Raw genomic sequence first — 17960 nt, forward strand, 5'->3', positions numbered from 1 at the left:
CCTCTATCTTTGTTTTTGGAATGCCCACAACCCCTCCCCGCACGGACCCGGCACGGCCTTCCTTTCTGATGCACAATGCAGCACAGAGCTCCTTGGGGGTCAGCAAAACGCCGCACTGGTGTAATGCCGAAAGCTTCTCAGAGCCTAAGGAGGTCCCCACGGGCGTCGGTCCACGTCTGTCATTTAGAGGCTAACACCACAGCATCGCATGGCTCGCAAGTCCCCTCCCCCTCGAGCCGGGAAGCCCAGAGCCGGGTCCCAGGCCGGCGGTGCCCGGCTGGCGTGTGCGCCCAGGCTGGCGCAGTGACTGCATGGGGCGCACCCTCTGCCGAAGCTGTCCTCCCACCGCGGCCACTGCAGTGGCACCGCTGCGGGCAGAGCCTCCCGGCCGCGCGCCGGGGCAGCCGAGCCCCTCCGCCCTCACCTCCAGCCCGGCTCCCCGCCCCGCCTGCCGCACCTTGGTCTCCTTCACATGCTGCTTGACGCCCTCCGGGTACCACTGGACGCGCACGTAGCCGCGGCGCAGCGGGCTGGCCCGGCCCTCCTCGTGGCCGGCGCCCCCAGCCTCGGAGCAGCCGGAGCTGCCGCGGCCCTCCTCCTCGCCCTCCGAGTCCGAGTCCTCGCCGTGGATGAGGCGCACCAGTCCGAAGTGCACCGAGCCGCGGTAACGGCCCGACACCAGGTCGTGAGAGAACAGCAGGCGCTGCGAGCCGGCTTCGGGGCCGGAGTCCGAGGACGGCCCGGAGGCCGAGTCCGGGGCGGGCGTCGGCGCCGGGGCCGGGGCGGGGACTGCGGCCGGGGCCGGGGCCGCCTCTGGAGCTGGGGCTGGGGCCTGGGCGGGCGCGGGAGCTGCGGGCGCGGGGGCTGCGGGATCCGCCATAACTGCTCTGCGCGAGTCTCGGGCGCGGCGGCGGCGGCGGCGGACGAGGCGCGAGGAGGCGGGTCCAGCGGCGCGGGGGCGGGGCCACGGCGCGCTGACGTGGCCCTGCGTGCCGCCGTCGTCAGGGAATCGGGATGCGGTTGCTAGGAGCCGACAACTCGTCGCTAGGGGACGCTGAAGATGCTGCGGGGCGGGGGCGGGAGGAGGGTGGACTCCACGCGGGAGGGGCGAGGCCAAGGGGGATAAAAGTAAAGGAAGCGTGAAGGGGCGGGGACTCTGGGGAGAAGTGGAGTGGCCACCGAGGGAAACGGGCGTGGCCGGGGTGGGGAGGAAGATGGTAAAGAGGCGTCAACAACTTTTAATGAGCTGTCTTGGCGTCCCAACTTAGTCCTAGGTACAGCAAGGGTTAGGGAAGGAGAAGGATATTGTACCTGTCCTCTAGGTGTTTACTGTCTAGTTGGAGGACAAAGCAAATACACATTTAAATAGCCAAGAAAAAACAACTCCAAGGCAGTTTGTAATCAATAGCTATAATAGATATGTGTAGTGAGTGTGCAGACTACTGGGGATTTCCCAGCAAAGCTGGGAAGGTCATGACCCCTTAGGGATTGGTTCAGGGGCTGGTGAAGGAGGCCCAGAGAAAGGTGAAAAGGAGCTGGGCGTGGAGGCACATGAGGATGCTAAGGCCAGAGGATCCTGAGCTCAAGCGCATCCTTGGCAGCAACAACAATTATGAAAGAAAAGCAAGTGCTGGGCGCAGTGTCACATGCCTGTAATCCCAGTGACGTGGGAGTCCTGAGGCAGGAGGATTACAAGTTGGAGGCCAGCCTCAGGAATGTAGCGAGGCCCTAGGCAATTTACCAAGACCCTATCTCACAAAAATTGGCATTTTACCAATGAAGTACATTTTACCAGTGTACTTCATTTGTAAAATGCCCCTGGGTTCAATCCCCCATGAGAGAGACAGAGAGATGAGAGAGAGAGAGAGAGAGAGAGAGAGAGAGAGAGAGAGAGAGAGTATGAATGAATGAATATGAAAGCAAGTATCAGTCCCAGTAGTTGGCTTTAAACCCATGTAGATGAATTCAAAGATCTGAGAGGCTTCCTATGCATGACAAGAGGCAGAATATGAGGTAGTTAAGCATGGGAGCTATGGATTCCAATTTTTGGCACTACCACTTTGCCAATCTATAAAGGCAGGCAAGCAAATTAACTTCTTCTACCTCAATTTTCTTGTCTGTAAAATAGGGTGGTAATAACAGCAGTTGGGAGGATTAAATTAAGTAGAACAGTGCCTGGCATATCACTCTCTCAATAAAGCTTAACCATTATTGTAGGACTTCAAAACTCCCTGCCTAAACTAAATTCCAGACAGTCAGAATTGTTATTCAGTCAGTCATGCTTATTTCTGCTCCATACTGCCATTTAAAAATATAAATAGTCATTCTACTAATTCAATTATCACCTAAGTAAGTTCTGAAAACTTTAGATATATTCTCAGAGAAAGGATTCATAATGGGTCATTAAAAAGAAATCAAGAAAACTCAATCATTAACTGAAATTGATTTCCATGCATGTCTGAGTTTTTCAGGATGGACCCAACTACTATATATTACTATAATGGAATAATAATAATAATAATAATAATAGTGAATAATACTCAAAATCTGGCCCAAACCTTTCTTAGTCAAAATAATTTTTCCATATTTTTTTATAAGACCATCAATGAACAGATTAGAGGTGGTTTGATATTACAGTACTTAAGTTCTTCAAAAAAAGGCAGAACCCTGCTCTTTGGGTAATTTAGAAGCTGCTGGAAATATAGAACTACATTCATAGGAAAGTTAAAAGCACATGCGGAAAGCACAGATGGCAGGCCGGGTACATGAGGAGCCCTAGACCAAGTACTTACAGAGCATTGACGTATATTGGGCTTAGGCAGGTTGTCAATGAACCCAAATCTTAGAAAATTCGTATACTAAGTGTAGAAGAAAACTAAGGCTAAAATCTGAAGGGGGGGCTTGAATATGATTTAGAGGAAAGCTGGGTTCTCAAATAATGGCCTTTCCATCCCAGACTGAAACAGAGCTCCTTTGAAATTAAAAGCGACTTCTAATAACTGCTTTTCTGTGCCTGGGGTTTCCTCCTGCTGATGGAGGCTGAGAGGCTGCCTCTGCCCCAGCAGACACCAGGAAAACTGAGGCTATGTTGTGTTTCTGACCGGCACAGTCTAGCTAAATCTGCACATGTGCGTTCTCTGCTTTTTTTGCACCGCACCCCTCTCCTTTTATAAAAGCTTCCATGCTCCTATACCCCCTTGAAGATGAAGATTTGAGACAGAAAAGGGTCTCTTCTCTCTTCCTCAGGCCAGCTTTGAATAAACCTGCCTTTCTTCACCTACTGTTATCTCCTGAATTTTAGCAGAGCTAGAGCTGTGGAACCTTGGTTCTGATAACACGACTGCAATGCAGAATGGCCACAAGAAACCCCTGCTAGAAGGACCCAGCTCCTCACTCCTACCTCATGAAAACCTGGAAGATTTAAGCTCTCACAGTAGCTCATGTCCACCTCCTGTGTCCCTTAGCCCTGTATCATTGGTCTCTGATCACCTAACATTTATTAAGCACACATTACTGACCAGCCATTGTGCCAGGCTCTGTCACACACAAGACTTTAGTTGTTATCACCATTGTGCATACTGGCATTGTTAGCACCGTCTTACCAACACAGGACCCAAGGCATCCAGTGCCTAGATGCTGTGTTCCTTCAGACTTCCCTCTGAGAACCTCCCAAATGCAGGGGAAGTCCATGTGTCCTCATGACCCTGGGGGTGGAGTAAGCAGATAGGTAGATGGGGTAGGGCAGGGCAGACCCCAAATCTGTGTTTGATGTCAAAAACCAAAAACGTAAGTGAGTTTTGCCTGTGTTGGTTGGTTTTATATATATATGAAGTTCTTTCCTCCCTAATCATTGGGCAAAGCTGGCACTCCAGGAAGACTTGCTATGTTTATTCTGTGGCTTCTGGTAATAATGGCTAACAATAGCTGCCACTTATTGAGCTGTAACTTCATGCCGGGGACTATACTAAGTGCTTTATATAGATCATCAGGAACCCACCAGGTGGGAGGTGAGAGTCCTTGATTTCAGATGCTGATCTCTCCCTCATTAGACTAAATGGGAGCATTTGAATCATGTCGTATTTGTGTATATAAGACCCTGGTGCCTATTACAGTGCCTGACAAAGCATTAAAGCTTGATAATGTGTCATATTGGTGGATGTCAAAGGCCTGAGATTCCTGTACCTCTCTTCGGTCAGTTTCCCATCCCCCCAGTGAGTTGACGCTGGGAGAAGAGCACTCTTTGGCCCTCTCCAACTGTGCAATCACAAATCCTTTAATTTGCTCCCAGTCTGAGCTGCATCTGAGCCACTTTAGAGACAGAGCCTCACTGAGACAGGTGGCACATGCCTGAAATCCCAGCAACTCAGGAGCCTTAGGCAAGAGGATTACAAGTTCAAGGCCAGCAACTTAGCAAGACCCTCAGCAACTTAGCCAGACCCTGTCTCAACATAAAAACAAAAAAGAACTGGTGGTGTAGTTTAGTGATAAAGTGCCCCTGGGTTCAATCCCCAACCAAAATGGCGGGCGGGGGGGGGCTATGCATGGTATCTTTCAGGGACTTCATTCAGACCTGAGATGCTTGGGACAAAGCTTGAGACTTCTCTCCTTCTTAGACCCTGAACCCCAGCCCCAGCCCTGTGCACTCTGGCTGGCTAGTGGGGTGAGAGTGGATTGAAGCAGCTGCTTAGTTTTTTTTTTTTAAATATTTATTTTTTGGATGGACACAACACAATGCCTTTATTTTTATGCGGTGCTGAGGATAGAACCCGGGTCCCGCGCATGCTAGGCGAGCGCTCTACCGCTGAGCCACAATCCCAGCCCCTGCTTAGTTTTTATGTTCATCATTGTTGAGGTGTAGGAAGGAGAAAAGAAAAGCTTCATTCCCTAATGAACAGACCCTTTCCTCTCAGGACCCCCAAAACCCAGCCCATAGAAGGGAGAATATCACTTATTTACATATTTTCCTGCCAGAAACAAAAGCCATCCTCGCCATTGCCCTAGCTGTGCAGGTGTGGAGAGGATAGAGTGGGGTAGGCCCAGTGCAGGAGGCAGCAGGGCCAGCAGTTTAGCTAGCCATGGGGGAAACAGGCACTGTCAAGTCTCTATCTTAACTAGCCGTGGGGCACCTTTCCAGAGGGTACCACACTGCCCGCTGGAGGAGCCACAGCCTGCCTGGCTGCTCCATACCTCTCTGTGTCGATGAGTCCAGGTTGGCCCAAAGAGTTCCTCCCACCCAGGAGCAGGTGTCTGGTGCTCTAGGAGGCACCTGGGACTTCTGCTGGGGAGGTGGGGTGGGAGGAGAGAAGCCTAGGAGAGCCTCCCACACCTCCCTGTGGCTGGCTGGAGAAATGCCTCGCCTGGGGGTCCAGCCAGGGGGCACTGGATATTCATGGGCTTTTGGAGTTAAAAGGACCCTTCTTGCTCCCGGGGTCTCATCCCTCCTTATTCTGATGCCCTGGGAGAAGCATTAGTCTCGCCCAAAGTCACTCTGCAGCCCATTCAGGATCAGAACCCAGACCAAGGGGCAACAGCAAAAAGGTAGAGCAGTAGAAAAAGCCCAGGATTGGCAGGCTCCTTCCTGAAGATGTGCTGCACCTGCTTGGAGAGCACTAGGGCTGCTTACTATGCCACCCAGTCTGCTACCAACTCCTAAGGCACCAAGCCAGGGCCCTCTCCTCAGCACTGCCTCCTGTCTCTGGGTGACCAACCACAGGCACCTCAGGTTTCTCCTCCTAGTCCTCAGCTACACGCTTGTATAGACACATGTGCACAAACAGGCATGTCCTGTTGCTCTCTCCTTTGTCGTCAGCCTCTAGAGCTGCGTCCCTCAGTACTGCTGCTCTGACCACCCGTGGCCCCAGAGCACTCGCAAAGAGACCAGTCTGAATTGACACGTGTGTAAGCATAAAATACACACCCGATTTTGAAAAATGAATACAAAACATATATATCTCTATATGTGTACATAAAATATTCAATTCATTTTCATATTGATTACTTATTGAAATGGCAATATTATATACACACGATTAAATAAATTAATGAAAATCAAGTTCATCTGGTTCTATTTTGTTTCATTTTGCAGTACTGGAGATTGAACCCAGAGCCTTGTGCTTGCTAGGTAAGCACTACACTGAGCTACATCCCCAGCCCTTTTTTGGCTTCTCTTGAGAAGCTACTAGAAAAATCAAGATTGTGGATGAAACTTGTGTGATCTTCCAAAGAAGCCGCACAGGCTCAGGGAGTTTTAGGTCCCTTTGTCCTCCAGAAGGTAGCAACCCCTGCCTGCCTTGGACACTTCCCTTGCAGGAGGTTCTGGAAGGTTCCTGATGAATCTGCCTGATGTGGCAGGTAAGGGAGGGTCCCCACATAGCCCTAGGTGCTGTTTACCTCAACAGAAGAATCAGCACCAGTTGATAGACCCCTACAGCCAGCAGAGGCCATGCTTCCATAATAGCAACATGGTCTCTGGCGGGAGTTACAAGCCTGTTGGGGGGACAGGAATGTAGTAGACCCTGTGGTGCCCGGCACAAGCCCCCCACCCTTTCAGATATAAGGAACTGCTGCCGCATTTGCCAGCCAACATGGGTTCCCAGCGATGGCTCCCAGCTGCACCTCTCCCCAAGGACTGCCCTGGGCTCAAAGCAGATGTCTCACCTACCCAAAGACTGCAAGGGGAACACTGTGGAGGGCCATCTGGGCTTCAGAGCAGCTCCTGGGTCAGCAAGGCCTCTGCTGCAGTTTAAACACCGCATCTCAGTTCCGCTTCTCCCTGTACCCCCTTCACTCCCTCACTGGTGAGGATTGGAGAGCTCTCTCCAATCCACTCCTCTAGGCAGGTCTCAGAGCCTTACAGTCGCCTCCTGGGGAATCTGACCTATATAACAGTTGGTGCCAGGTGGGCCTAGGAGCCACTCGAGATGGAGTTTCAGAGCTGGATCATCCACTGGCTAACAAGGACCTGGCACTAGTGGCAGGTACAATAGGGATCATTCTGGCACATTGTAGCAGTGTAAGTGCTAAGACTGTCACCAGCAGTGAGTGGGGATGGGTAGAAGGAAAGAGTGTGAAGGGTGCAGAATCCAGGGCTGGGAAGCTAAGGGCGACACAGTGATTGGAGGGACTGTGGAATCCATGGCTGTTGTTTGGGCATCAGAGAAAGACAGTGACAGGCTGTGGATGACCAACTGCCAGTTGAAAGCAAAGTATAGAAGCCACAGGGCCTTCTCAGAAGCACATAAAGAAACCGGCCTCCTGACATTAGGGGAAAGAGGATCGTGTTCCAGTCTCCATAAGAATCAATTATTAATACATTCTCAATCTTAGGGAGGCTATGGTGCCAAGGAGGACCTTGTTGGGAAAAGTGAGACTCCAAGACACCTAGGGATAGCTGGGTGACCACACTCAAAAGTCTTGAAGTGCTAGGGTCTTCTTGAACTTTCTGGACCCTCCCAGGTGTGGCCATTTCCTTGCTTGGAGACAAGGAATCTTCCTAAGGAGACATATGCTGCCCCCTCCCAGGATATCTATTCCACCTCCCCTCCTTGTACAGATCAACAACTAGGGTTCAATCACAGCACAGTCTGCAGGACGCTGTTCCCTGAAGGAGCTCAGGTAGGCCCCAGGCAGGAATGGGAGTGTGGGCCTGGATTGGAGGTTGCTAGATGGGGATAATGGGTTGGTATAGGAGCACCTTCCAGCATTACATGGTTTATCACCCCAGCAATGGCCCATGGGTGCAAATACACTGCTAACTTGGCTCTTTTTTTTTTTTTCTTTTGTACCAGGGATTAAACCCAGGAGCGCTTGAATCACAAAGCCACATCCCCAGCCCATTTTTTTAAAACTTTTATTCGGTGACAGGATCTTGCTAAATGGCTAAGGCTGGTTTTGAACTTGCGATCCTCCTGCCTCAGTCTCTGAGCCTCTGGGATTACAGGCAAGTGCCACCCCGTCCGGCCTAACTTGGCTCTTGAACACCTGGAGAAAGTGATCCAGATCACTCTCACCAGCTGACCCCACGCTGAAGACTCCCAGCTGCATTTTCCAGGAATTATCCTCAGCTGGAAGAAGTTGCCTCACCCAGGATTGGTGCAGGACAAAAGCATCTGTTCTTGCTGGGTATGGGGGCACATGCCTATAATCCCAGCGGCTAGGCCGAAGCAGGAGGATTGCAAGTTCAAAGCCAGCCTCAGCAACTTAGCAAGGCCCTGAGCAACTCAGCGAGACCCTGCTTCTAAATAAAATATAAAAAAGGGTTGGGGATGTGCCTCAGTGGTTAAGCACCCTTGGGTTCAATCCCTGGTACCAAAACAAAACAAAAGCAATCACCACCCCCACCACCAACAACAAAACCTGTTCTTGATCTCCAAGGCTCCCCAGCTCCGGAGCGCCCCCTAGAGACAGATGGAGGCCAGTACTGCCCTCTTCCTCCTGCTCCCAGGCAGTGGCCGCTGCAGGGATCTTCCTGGGCACCTGCTACCTGCATTTCCAGGCTCAGTGCTGTTCCCCTGGGAACCTACGTGTGCCAGCAAGAAGAATAAGAGAATAAGAACTCTAGATGGAGTTTTAGAGCTGGATCATCCACTGGCTAACAAGGACCTGGCACTAGTGGCAGGTACAGCTCTGTGAGGCAGTCTTTAGGTGCAGAGGAGGAGTTGAAAGAAGCCACCATCAAAACACTAGAAAATGCAAGTTCTGCACAAGTGCCTGGATAGAGGGCTGTCTTCCCCATCCAGGGGGCTTTCAGCTGCTGGGCATGGAAAACGTGGGTCTCCAAGGCATCGTCAAGACATCTCTGGGGCCTGTTTTTCACAGACCTCGCCTCTTGGTCTCCCCCAGGTGGACTCTGCTTGGCCCAGAGTGGGAACCGGGCAGCTGACACATGCAGGTGTGGCCTCATGCAGGAAGCACCCCGGCCCTGGGACAGGCCTACCTCACTGGCCCGGGGATGCTCACTGTCCCACCGCACAGGCTCCCACGGCAGCTGCTGCAGGATCTGTGCCCAGGAGAAGGCGGGGCTGCAGGCCTCCTCCCCAGCCCCCAGCCAGGTGGCTGGTCAGCGTGCCCCCAACAAACCGCCTCTGCCTGCCATCTCTGCTTTGTCACCACAGGCTACTGCCCTGCATCTGACCTCCCCACCCATCCCTCTCGCCTGGAAGAACTCTTAAAGGTCACTAGGTTCTCAGAATAACTAGGTCTTAATGGTCACTAAGTCCTTGTTCTCAGAATCTGAGCTCTTTCCCCCATTCTTGGCCACATTTGATGCTGCTGACCATCCTGTCCCTGGGACATTGTCCCTTGGATTTTGGGACATGTTCTGATCATTCCCTTTCACCTTTCTTCCTGTTAACTGCTCCTCTCTCCAATCATGGCATCCCTGAAAGGTTTTTTTTTTTTTCAGGCAGGACCTCGGCTTTCCTGTGCCACACACGGCTGCCTTTTATTTCCCAGGCTCATCCAAGTTGTAGCTTATATCAGACTTCACTCCCCCCTAATGGCTGAGTGACAGCCCATTGGCTGCATCTACCATGGCTGGCTTATCCACACATCCCTGAAAGGGACACTGACTTTTTAATATTTACTTATTTATTTAGTACTGATGACTGACCCCAGGGATGCTCTACCATTGAGCTACATCCTCAGCCCTTCTTTATTTTTTATTTTGAGGCAGGGTCTCATCTAGTTTCCCAGGCTGGCCTTGAACTTGGGATCCTCCTGCCTCAACTTCCCAAGTTGCTGGGATTACAAGCGTACGCCACCACACCCAGAGATGTCGACTTTTTAAAAAATGGATTCTATTATTTAAGTCAGTTTTAGGTTCCTAGCAATTTGAAAGGAAGGGCCATAGATTTCCTGAATACTACCTGCTCCCTTGTAGACCACCCCACTATCAACAGCCCCACCAGAGTGGTTTATTTATTACCATCTATGAACAGTGCCACAGCACCACCCAAAGGGAACAGCTTATATCAGCCTTCACTCTTGGTGTTGTTCTTTCCACTGAGTGGGACAAAACATAATGACACGTGTCCACCATTATAGTATCATACGTAGTGTTTTCATGCCCTAAGGGTCCTCTGTACTCTGGGGACATTAACTTTGTGGGGAGTACTGGGGATTGAGCTCACAGATGTTTTACCACTGAGCTACATCTCCAGGCCTTTTTTTTTTTTTTGAAGCAGGACCTCACTAAGTTGCCCAGGGTGGCCTTGCACTTGTGATCCTCCTCCCTCAAGCTTGTGAGTCTCTGGTATTCCAGACGTGCACTACCAAGCCTGGCTGGGGACACTAACTTTTAACAGATAGACAGAAGAGGAATCCGGAAGAAGTTGGATAAGGAGAACCAGGAAAGAAGGGAGTTACAAGAGGGAGGAATGGTCAGCAGTGCCCAAAGCCCTACAGAATGGGGTGCTTGTACAGGACAGTTCCGTTTTTACAAGCACCTCTGTGTAGTTACTAACAGCTTCCTCTTTCACTCCCAGTTGGAGGGAGTCACTGAATTGTTTCCCATGGCATTTCTCCCTAGTGAAGTGGAGCATCATGATTTGTCCACTGGATTTTTCCACTGGAGACTCTCGCAAGAGTGGTTTAGAGCAGGTGGTGGGTGTATTATTAGTTCATGTCCCATTGCTGTAACAAAATGCCTGAGGTTAATTACTGTATAAAGAGGTTTATTTGGCTCACAATTTTGGAGATTGAAAGTCCAAGATTGGGTGTCCTCTGTTGAGGACATTGTGGACAGCATAACATCATGTTGGGGGCATATGTGAGATGAGAGATGCTACGGTGAGAAAGCAAGCCAGAAAGAGACTAGGGAGGGGCCAGGCATGAGCTTCTGTTGCAACTCTCTGAGGAGAACAAACAGGGTCCTAGGAGAACTACATCAATTCCTTCTGAGGGCAGTGCCTTCAGTGACTTAATTACTTCCCACTAGGACCCACCTTTTAAAGGTCCCACTGCCTCCCAACACTACTGCAGTGAGGACCAAGTTCCAACAGATGAATCTTTTGGGGGGCATACCCAAACCCTATCCAGACCATATCAGGAGGGAAGCCTGCCAGTCACAGGTTGAAGTCGGGTGCGGGGGTGAGGCATGAAGAGCAGAAACCCTGGGTATCCTAGCCTATCGGGTTTCACTATAGGAATGTCACTTTTCTCTGGCCCCCTGAGCCTGGGCAGAGCCTTGGAACCCCCCCTCTAGGCAGCCCCAGGCAGGAAGAGAAGGTTCAAGAGTCAGATCCCTGGCTAGCAAGGGGTGGGTCCCGGGGGATGCAGGTATAGGTGCTGGAGGGGGTCTGCCCCTCTGTGGAATCCTACTGTTTTCCAGGGGTCCCTTTTGGCATCCACACTGTCTCCCCTCTCGCCCCGGCAGGGCACTCTGGGGATCCCCACATGACTTGCTCAGTTTCAGTCAGGTGGCTCTTGGTTTGTTTCACATACTAGACCTCTACCCAAGACTCCACTAGAAGAGAGTTGCCCGGACTAAGGAGGTCTGGATCCCCAGCTCTGCATGACGGTGGGCTGGGGCCCCTGTGGTGGCCGAGACTCTGTCTCCCCACAAGGAAGAGAAACAGGGTGCAGTCGCAGCCAGAGGCTGCTCTCAGCCCGGCTGAGCTGCTGGTCACTGGGGAGCTCCCCAGCTCCATCCTGGAACTTGAAAAGCAGAATCCCTTGGGGGTGACCCATGTGTTGGAACTTTTTGAAGCTCTCAGGTGATTCCAACGTGCAGTCAGCAGTGAGAACCACTGGTGTGGAGTAGGGAGAGTGGCAGTGCCTCAGATCATGACGACCTGCAGCAGCAGGTACCTTTGGGGCGGGAGGCTCCATCCCACCCAGGCTCAGCACGCCTTTTCCCACAGCCACGACGTGCCTCCAACTTCTCCTGGTTCCCTCAACCCGTTCTCTGCTGCCCGGTCCCTTTCCCAGACCTCACAAATGGAGTTGCCAGATTGAACACAGGAACCCTGCGGAACTTGTCCTTTAGATAAACGGTAATTTCATCGTTTCAATCATGCTCCCAACATCGCATGGACAGACTTCTACTTAAAAGGATTGTTCATTACTTATTTGGAATTCACATTTCACTGGGCATCTGCACTTTTATTTTCTGAATCCAGCAGTTCTGCTCAGAGAGTATCTCCGTGGGTCCAATGATTCCGGTCACAATCCCTCGTGGGGAGGGCCCCCCAGCGTTGGGACATGGTTGGGTGGCTAAAGTGGCTAGAGGTGACTGCCGTCATCTTGATAAGGAGATTTCTTAGATCCCATGCTTCACAGCACCCTGATCTTTGTATTCATCACCCGTGGCCACGCTCACTTCCTCCTCATTGTCAGTGCCAGTGTTTTCTTCCTGTTGACCAGGAGGCCCCGTCCCCTGCCCTCTCCTCCCCTCTCCCGCCCCTTGTGAGCTTGGATCTCCCAGCTTAACCACGTTTAAAATCCTGCCTCGCCAGGCTCAGTGGTGCACGCCTATAGTCCCAGCAGCTGGGGAGGTTGAGGCAGGAGGATGGTGAGTTCAAAACCAGCAATGGCGAGGCCCTCAGCACTGAGACCCTGTCTCTAAGTGAAATGCAAAACAGGGCTGGGGTGTGGCTCAGTGGTTGAGTGCCCTGAGTTCAATCCCTGATACCTCCCCCCACCAAAAAAAAGAAAAGATCATGCCTAATCTTGTTCTCTGAGGTTCCACGTGTTTGGAGGCGTTTACCAGAGAGAATGGGCCGCGGGGTGGTCTGTGGGAAGGGATGCGGGGACCCAAGGCATCTCCAACTGGTTGCAATTAGCCACCAGGGGGCGCGATGGAGCTGGAGACTAACAAGGGACAAAGGCCTTTTGGGGGACCCTGGGGTTAGAGTTGGGGTGCCCAATTGAGGTCCTGAGTGTTTGCCCTGCCAGGCCCAAAGGCCAAGTCTGAGGAGGTCTCTGGTCAACCTAAGAAGTCTGAGGATTCCCCGCAGGGGAAAGCTGGAAGTGACCAGGTAGCAGGCTGTGGACGGCACGAGGAGCTCCAGCAGTGCCTGGGGCCGGTGAGGTGGGGGTGATTCTGGTGGGACTGACAGGAGTGGCCCAGGGAGAAGAGGCCCCTCAGACAGAAAAAGTGCACCTGGTGGGTGGGAAGGGGTGTCTGAGTCTGTGCCAAGCAGGGTTGGCACCTCAGTCCCTCCCCAGGATCCTGGGTAAAGAAGGGGTGCCCTCTGTGGTGGGTAGCCGGAGCTCTGGGCCCTAGGGAGCCTGGGGTGGGCAGGGGTGCTGATGGCAGGAGGGACAGGGGCAGCCACTGGCAGAGAAGGAAGGCAGGATGGGGTGTGAGGGGCAGAGAGAGGGGCCTGGATTCCAGAGGGAAGCTAGCCCCAGGTGCTGGCTGAGCAGGCAGAGCCAAGGTCAAGGGCTGTCAGAGAGTTTTGGAGTCAAGATGTGGGATAGAGCAATCCCCTGACTATTTAAGTAGCTTTACCAGGATCCCCCTGTGCGGCCGCCATCCTGGTCCTAATGTGCGGGTGGGTCTCCATCCTGGCATCACCCCTGTGGCTCCTCTCCATGTGCTGGTGTCCTTGGTGGCACAGGGTGGGACATCTGTACATGTTGCCTGTTCGTAGTGTTTTCTTCAACTGACGGGTATTTAGGTTGTTTCCAGTTGGGAAGCTTTATGCAAAGTGCCTCTGGGAACCTTCCTGCTTTCAGGCTTCAGTCTGGCCCACGAAGGAGTGGGACTGGGCCTTGGTTTCCCTCTCTAGAAGATGGGGTTGACGCTCACCTGGCGGGGCTGCATGTGTTTTGCAGGAGCTGTTTACCCAGGGCCCAGCCCCAAGTGGTACTATAAATGGTAGCACAGCCCACAAGCTGCCAGACCAGGAAGGATCCTCGGAGGCGGAGGCCAGCGGAGGGTGAATGCCGTGTCTAGCTAGTGGGGTCAGAGTGGGGATTAGAGTTGGACCCCGGGGCTCAGCCCCATGCTCTTCCCAAACCCCAGGGCGCAGTTGGCTGCTGGTAATCCTCTGCATCCCCCACGCCAGTGCTGACGCTTGCTCTCAGCAGGGCCAACCTGAAGCAGCCGGGCCCTTCAGGCATCTCCTGCCTGGTGTAATGCGGGAGGCGGGGTTGGGGGGATTAGAAACCTCTGAGAACATCACATGCTGCCCGGAGGACACCTGCTGCCACTGTCTTGCCACCAGGAGTCCTGGATTCTCCTGGTGCCTGTGCCTGTGGATGGGCCCCAGGTGACCGGCTCTGTGGAGGGGATGCTGGGGCCCCTGCCCAGTCTTGGTAAGTGGGCCTCCTGCCGCCGTCTCTCAGCCATGGGCTTTTTAAGCGTCATTGCAGGGAAAAGATGGGTTCCGCTACAAACTGCAAATCTGCTGGGTGTCATGGGAGGAAGGCAAGGTCCCACATGAGCATGTTCAGTGAGCAGGGGGTGGGGCAGGAGGCATCCTGTGCACCATCCATGCCTGCTCATCCCCCCTTGCCCCTCTGCAGCCCCTGTCTCCCTCTAACCAGCCATATTCCCCATTTCTTTGTGGGCTGGTCAAGTCTAAGGCCATCTGGGTAAATGTGGGGCTCCCTAAGGGCCTGTTTTGATGAAGGGGTCTTCTTCCAGGACTGAAGGCTGAGGCCGCCTAAAACACTAGTATCACGATCTCACCCCCACGGACCAGCGATCTCCATCTGGGCAGGTAAGACAAGCTTAGCGAATTGCAGCGTGGGAGAAGGGGACACCCACGCAGCCCACAGTTGCAGAAGTGGTCCCAGGCGATCATGTGCCTCCCCACCCCCACTCCCATGGCCAGCAATGTTGGGGACTCCTTTGAGCCCTGCCCATCCCTCCCATGGTCTCCTGAGGCTCAGATGCACCCGTAGGGCAGTGAGACCAGAGTCCAGAGGTTCGGAGGGACTGTGAGGAGTGCACTCTGGTTGCGAGAGGATGTAGAGAGAGAAATGTTTGCAGTTCCTGGAATCGGCTCCAGGGCCAGGCACCTGAGGAAGGAGCCAGTCATTTGTGGGACTGGCTCCACCTGAGTCCAGCTACAAAAGAGGCCAGAGGCACGGACTCTCTGAGCTGCTCCTTGGAGATGAGGACCAGACCCCCAACCCTCGCTCTTTCCTGATACCAGGAGACCCTTCTCAGCTGTGGTGGCCACTTCTGAAGCTGGGGCAATCCAGGGACATGCCAGCAGCCAGGATGTCCATGCAGCGCATCTGCCACCTGAAACCTGAGGCCCTGAGCCTGCCACCTGGGGCCTCAGAGTCCCCAAGCTGCCAGCGGCGACACACACTCCCCGCGAGCGAGTTCCGCTGCCTCACGCTGGAGGACGCAGTCAGTGTGTTTGAGATTGAGCGAGAAGGTGAGCAGTCCAGCGTGGGGTCTGGGTGGGCATGCTAAGCTGCCCAGCTGTCTTCTCCCGCATCTCTGCCCTTGTGGGCTGCAGCCCAGAGGATCAGACTGTGTGTGTGTGTGCACTCCAGAGAGTGGGGGAAACACAGCCCTCAGTCGCCTGCTTTCTTGGGGTGCACAGTGACCACTGGGGTGTGGCGGACAGTGGGCAAGTGGTATAGTGAACACCAAGTCACCCACCTGTGCCTCCTGCCGCAGCCTTTATCTCTGTCTCGGGCATCTGCCCCCTGTACCTGGAAGAGATCCGGCACTTCCTGACCCTGTGTCCAGAGCTGTCCCTGGGCTGGTTTGAAGAGGGCCGCCTTGTGGCCTTCATCATTGGCTCACTTTGGGACGAGGAGAGACTGACTCAGGTGAGGATGGGACAAGCTATGATGTCCAGCTTCCAGAAGGTTCTGGAATAGAGGTTGGCCAGGGTGGGACTTTCTCCTTCCAGAACCAGAGAGGAGTACAAGCCACAGACCTCTCCAGAGAGAAGAGCACCCAGCCCAGCTCTTTGGGGCCCCAAAGGACCTCTGAATTGTCCTCTATGGGGCCTGGGGTGTAGCTCCCAACTTGGGGGCCTTCCTGGGTGGGAAGGAAACCCTGACCAGAGGCATTCAGGGGACACCTGCTCTTGGCCTATGTTGGTTTTTGGGGGAGGAGCTGGCTGCAGAGGTGATGTGGACTCCTGACCCCTGCTCACCCCCAGGAGTCGCTGAGGCTGCACAGGCCTGGGGGGCATGTAGCCCACCTGCACGTGCTGGCCGTGCACCACACCTTCCGGCAGCAGGGCAAGGGCTCCATCCTGCTGTGGCGCTACCTGCACCACCTGGGTGGTCAACGGGCAGTGCGCAGGGCCGTGCTCATGTGCGAGGAGGCCCTGGTGCCCTTCTACGAGAAGTTTGGCTTCCAGGCTGTAGGCCCGTGCGCCATCACCGTGGGCTCCCTCACTTTCACGGAGCTGCAGTGCTCCCTGCGGGGCCAGGCCTTCCTGCGCAGGAACAGCGGCTGCTGAGTGGGCTGCCCCCTGGCTGCAGGAGATGTGGGAGCAGGTTGGGGGCGCTCGCTCAGTCCCCGGGTCCCCTTCTCTGCCCGGGGCCCACCCCAGGCTGACCGAGTATAAAGGGAGACTGTGATTCCCAAACCCAGTGTGCAGGGGAGAGGCCAGAGGAGCAGAGATGGATTCACCCAGGTCCCAGCTGCTCAGAGCAGGGAATGCTGTGTCCTCATGAGACCCTCCAGAACTTTTGCATTCCAAACCTGTGCCCAAGACTCAAGATGAGAGTGGGCTGGTAAATGAGAATGCTGGGAGGTGTTCTCGGGTCCCAGCCACGTTTCCTGTCTCGGTGAGGCACCCTGATGCTTGGGGTCCTTATTCTCCCCAGCCTCGTGGATACCCCTTCTTGCCCTCCACCCCTGGAGTGGGGGTAGCTAGAAGTAAAGCCCACAGGGGCCACTGCCCACCCAGTCCTTGGGCATCCTGTGCCCCAACTTCTTTCCCAGGCTTCTCTCCTCTCCTTAGCCACCCACCAGCCCCTGCACTGGCTCCTCTGCTCCAAGTAATAAAGCAGTTATGTCCCCTGCCTCCCTGGTGGCTTTTTGGTGTGGTGTGCAGGCTGTGGCTGTGGAATAGGCACAGTGAATGGACCTGTCTCCTGCTTGGAGTGATGAACAAGTGTCTGGCCATCTCCCAGGGCTGCTTCTGCCGGAGCAAGCCACCCTCAGCACAGAAAGTCCCTCATGACCCTGGATCAGAGGCAGAGCAGGCTGGTGTGGGGACCCCTGGGGTCTAAGGATGCAATCCAGTCCTCACGGGGGCCCCACTAAGGCCTTCTGTGTGACCCTGATCTGGATTTTGGAAACTAAATCCCGAGATGTCCCACGAGTTCCCTATGTCCCTTGGGTCAAGCCACTGCTCTGCATAGCTCATGGCTGATGCTCTCACCCCCAAGTCCCAGATTTCATTCTCCCTGAGGTCTCAGTTAAGAAAATACTTCCATAAAGAGTTTCATTTAATACATCTGAGACATCATCCATACAAAGTTAGCGTTACTTTTTAAAATTAGGACCATAATAAAACTGGTAAAAAACAAAACAAAACAAAACAAACAAACAAAAAACAGGCCTGAGCAAGCCCAGGCGCCCCCACCCTCCCCGGGAGGAAGACTTTGTGGCGGCTCAGTCCCCCCCACCAGGAGTGAGGCAGAGGCAGCAGAGCCAACTGCAGGGCAGGATGCTGGAGTGCGGGTGGCTGGGCATCCAGCCTGTGGCTGAGGACAAGCCAAGGCTCCGGGCCCTCTACTTGTGTCTGCTTCTGGTTCTCTGCCCCACACAACAGACCGACCCTCCCTCCCCGGGAGCCTATGACAGGCTCAGGTGGGCTCAGGGCACAGAGGGGAGGAGAAACAGGAAGGGGGGCTGTGGTGGGGTCCCCATCCTGGGGACGACAGGGAGCAGCCATGTGTCCAGGGAGGGCGCCCTCACACTGACTATGGGGAGAAGGCCCTGGGCCCCGGGGGGAAGCACGTAGATGGTCCCTACAGCAGGGAGTGGGGAGGAGGCCAGGGCCCGTGCCTCAGAGAAACAGGTG

At 53.9% G+C, this 17960-nt stretch overlaps 2 protein-coding genes and 1 long non-coding RNA gene across 6 annotated transcripts in view; 1 reads left to right on the forward strand and 2 right to left on the reverse strand.

Annotated features, from left to right (window-relative positions):
• Positions 1–895, reverse strand: part of Ube2o (ubiquitin conjugating enzyme E2 O) — a 54845-nt gene extending 53950 nt beyond the window's left edge. For all 3 annotated transcript variants that reach the window (XM_071603742.1, XM_027955663.2, XM_071603741.1), the window contains exon 1: positions 458–895. In XM_071603742.1, coding sequence (XP_071459843.1) covers positions 458–880 — 423 coding nt within the window. In that variant the 5' untranslated portion in view covers positions 881–895. The remainder of the gene's footprint in view (positions 1–457) is intronic.
• A 9761-nt stretch (positions 896–10656) lies between these two features.
• LOC139702442 (uncharacterized) lies at positions 10657–16170 on the reverse strand. Its single transcript, XR_011705060.1, has 2 exons — positions 13454–16170; positions 10657–13102 (listed from the first exon to the last, which is right to left on the reverse strand). It is a non-coding gene; the product is annotated as an uncharacterized lncRNA (long non-coding RNA).
• On the forward strand, positions 14179–17437 carry Aanat (aralkylamine N-acetyltransferase). Of its 2 annotated transcripts, XM_027955788.2 has the most exons (5): positions 14179–14262; positions 14594–14669; positions 15108–15338; positions 15587–15741; positions 16080–17437. In XM_027955788.2, exons 3-5 carry the CDS (start codon positions 15161–15163, stop codon positions 16383–16385), a joined length of 639 nt encoding a protein of 212 aa, XP_027811589.1. In that variant the 5' UTR covers positions 14179–14262; positions 14594–14669; positions 15108–15160; the 3' UTR covers positions 16386–17437. The 2 variants fall into 2 exon arrangements, with proteins under 2 accessions (XP_027811589.1, XP_071459675.1); XM_071603574.1 differs by lacking the exons at positions 14179–14262; positions 14594–14669 and having other exon boundaries at positions 15078–15338.
• Positions 17438–17960: the final 523 nt, after the last annotated feature.

Source organism: Marmota flaviventris, chromosome 17 (genome assembly GCF_047511675.1).
Source record: "Marmota flaviventris isolate mMarFla1 chromosome 17, mMarFla1.hap1, whole genome shotgun sequence".
In the NCBI taxonomy this organism is placed as follows: Eukaryota; Metazoa; Chordata; class Mammalia; order Rodentia; family Sciuridae; genus Marmota; species Marmota flaviventris.

Bases quoted from the DNA above. Each gene is read 5' to 3' on its own strand.
- Aanat (XM_027955788.2), top strand. From the start codon at position 15,161: ATGCCAGCAGCCAGGATGTCCATGCAGCGCATCTGCCACCTGAAACCT. The intron at 15,339-15,586 runs GTGAGCAGTCCA...CTCCTGCCGCAG, and splicing joins GTTTGAGATTGAGCGAGAAG to CCTTTATCTCTGTCTCGGGC. The intron at 15,742-16,079 runs GTGAGGATGGGA...GCTCACCCCCAG, and splicing joins ACGAGGAGAGACTGACTCAG to GAGTCGCTGAGGCTGCACAG.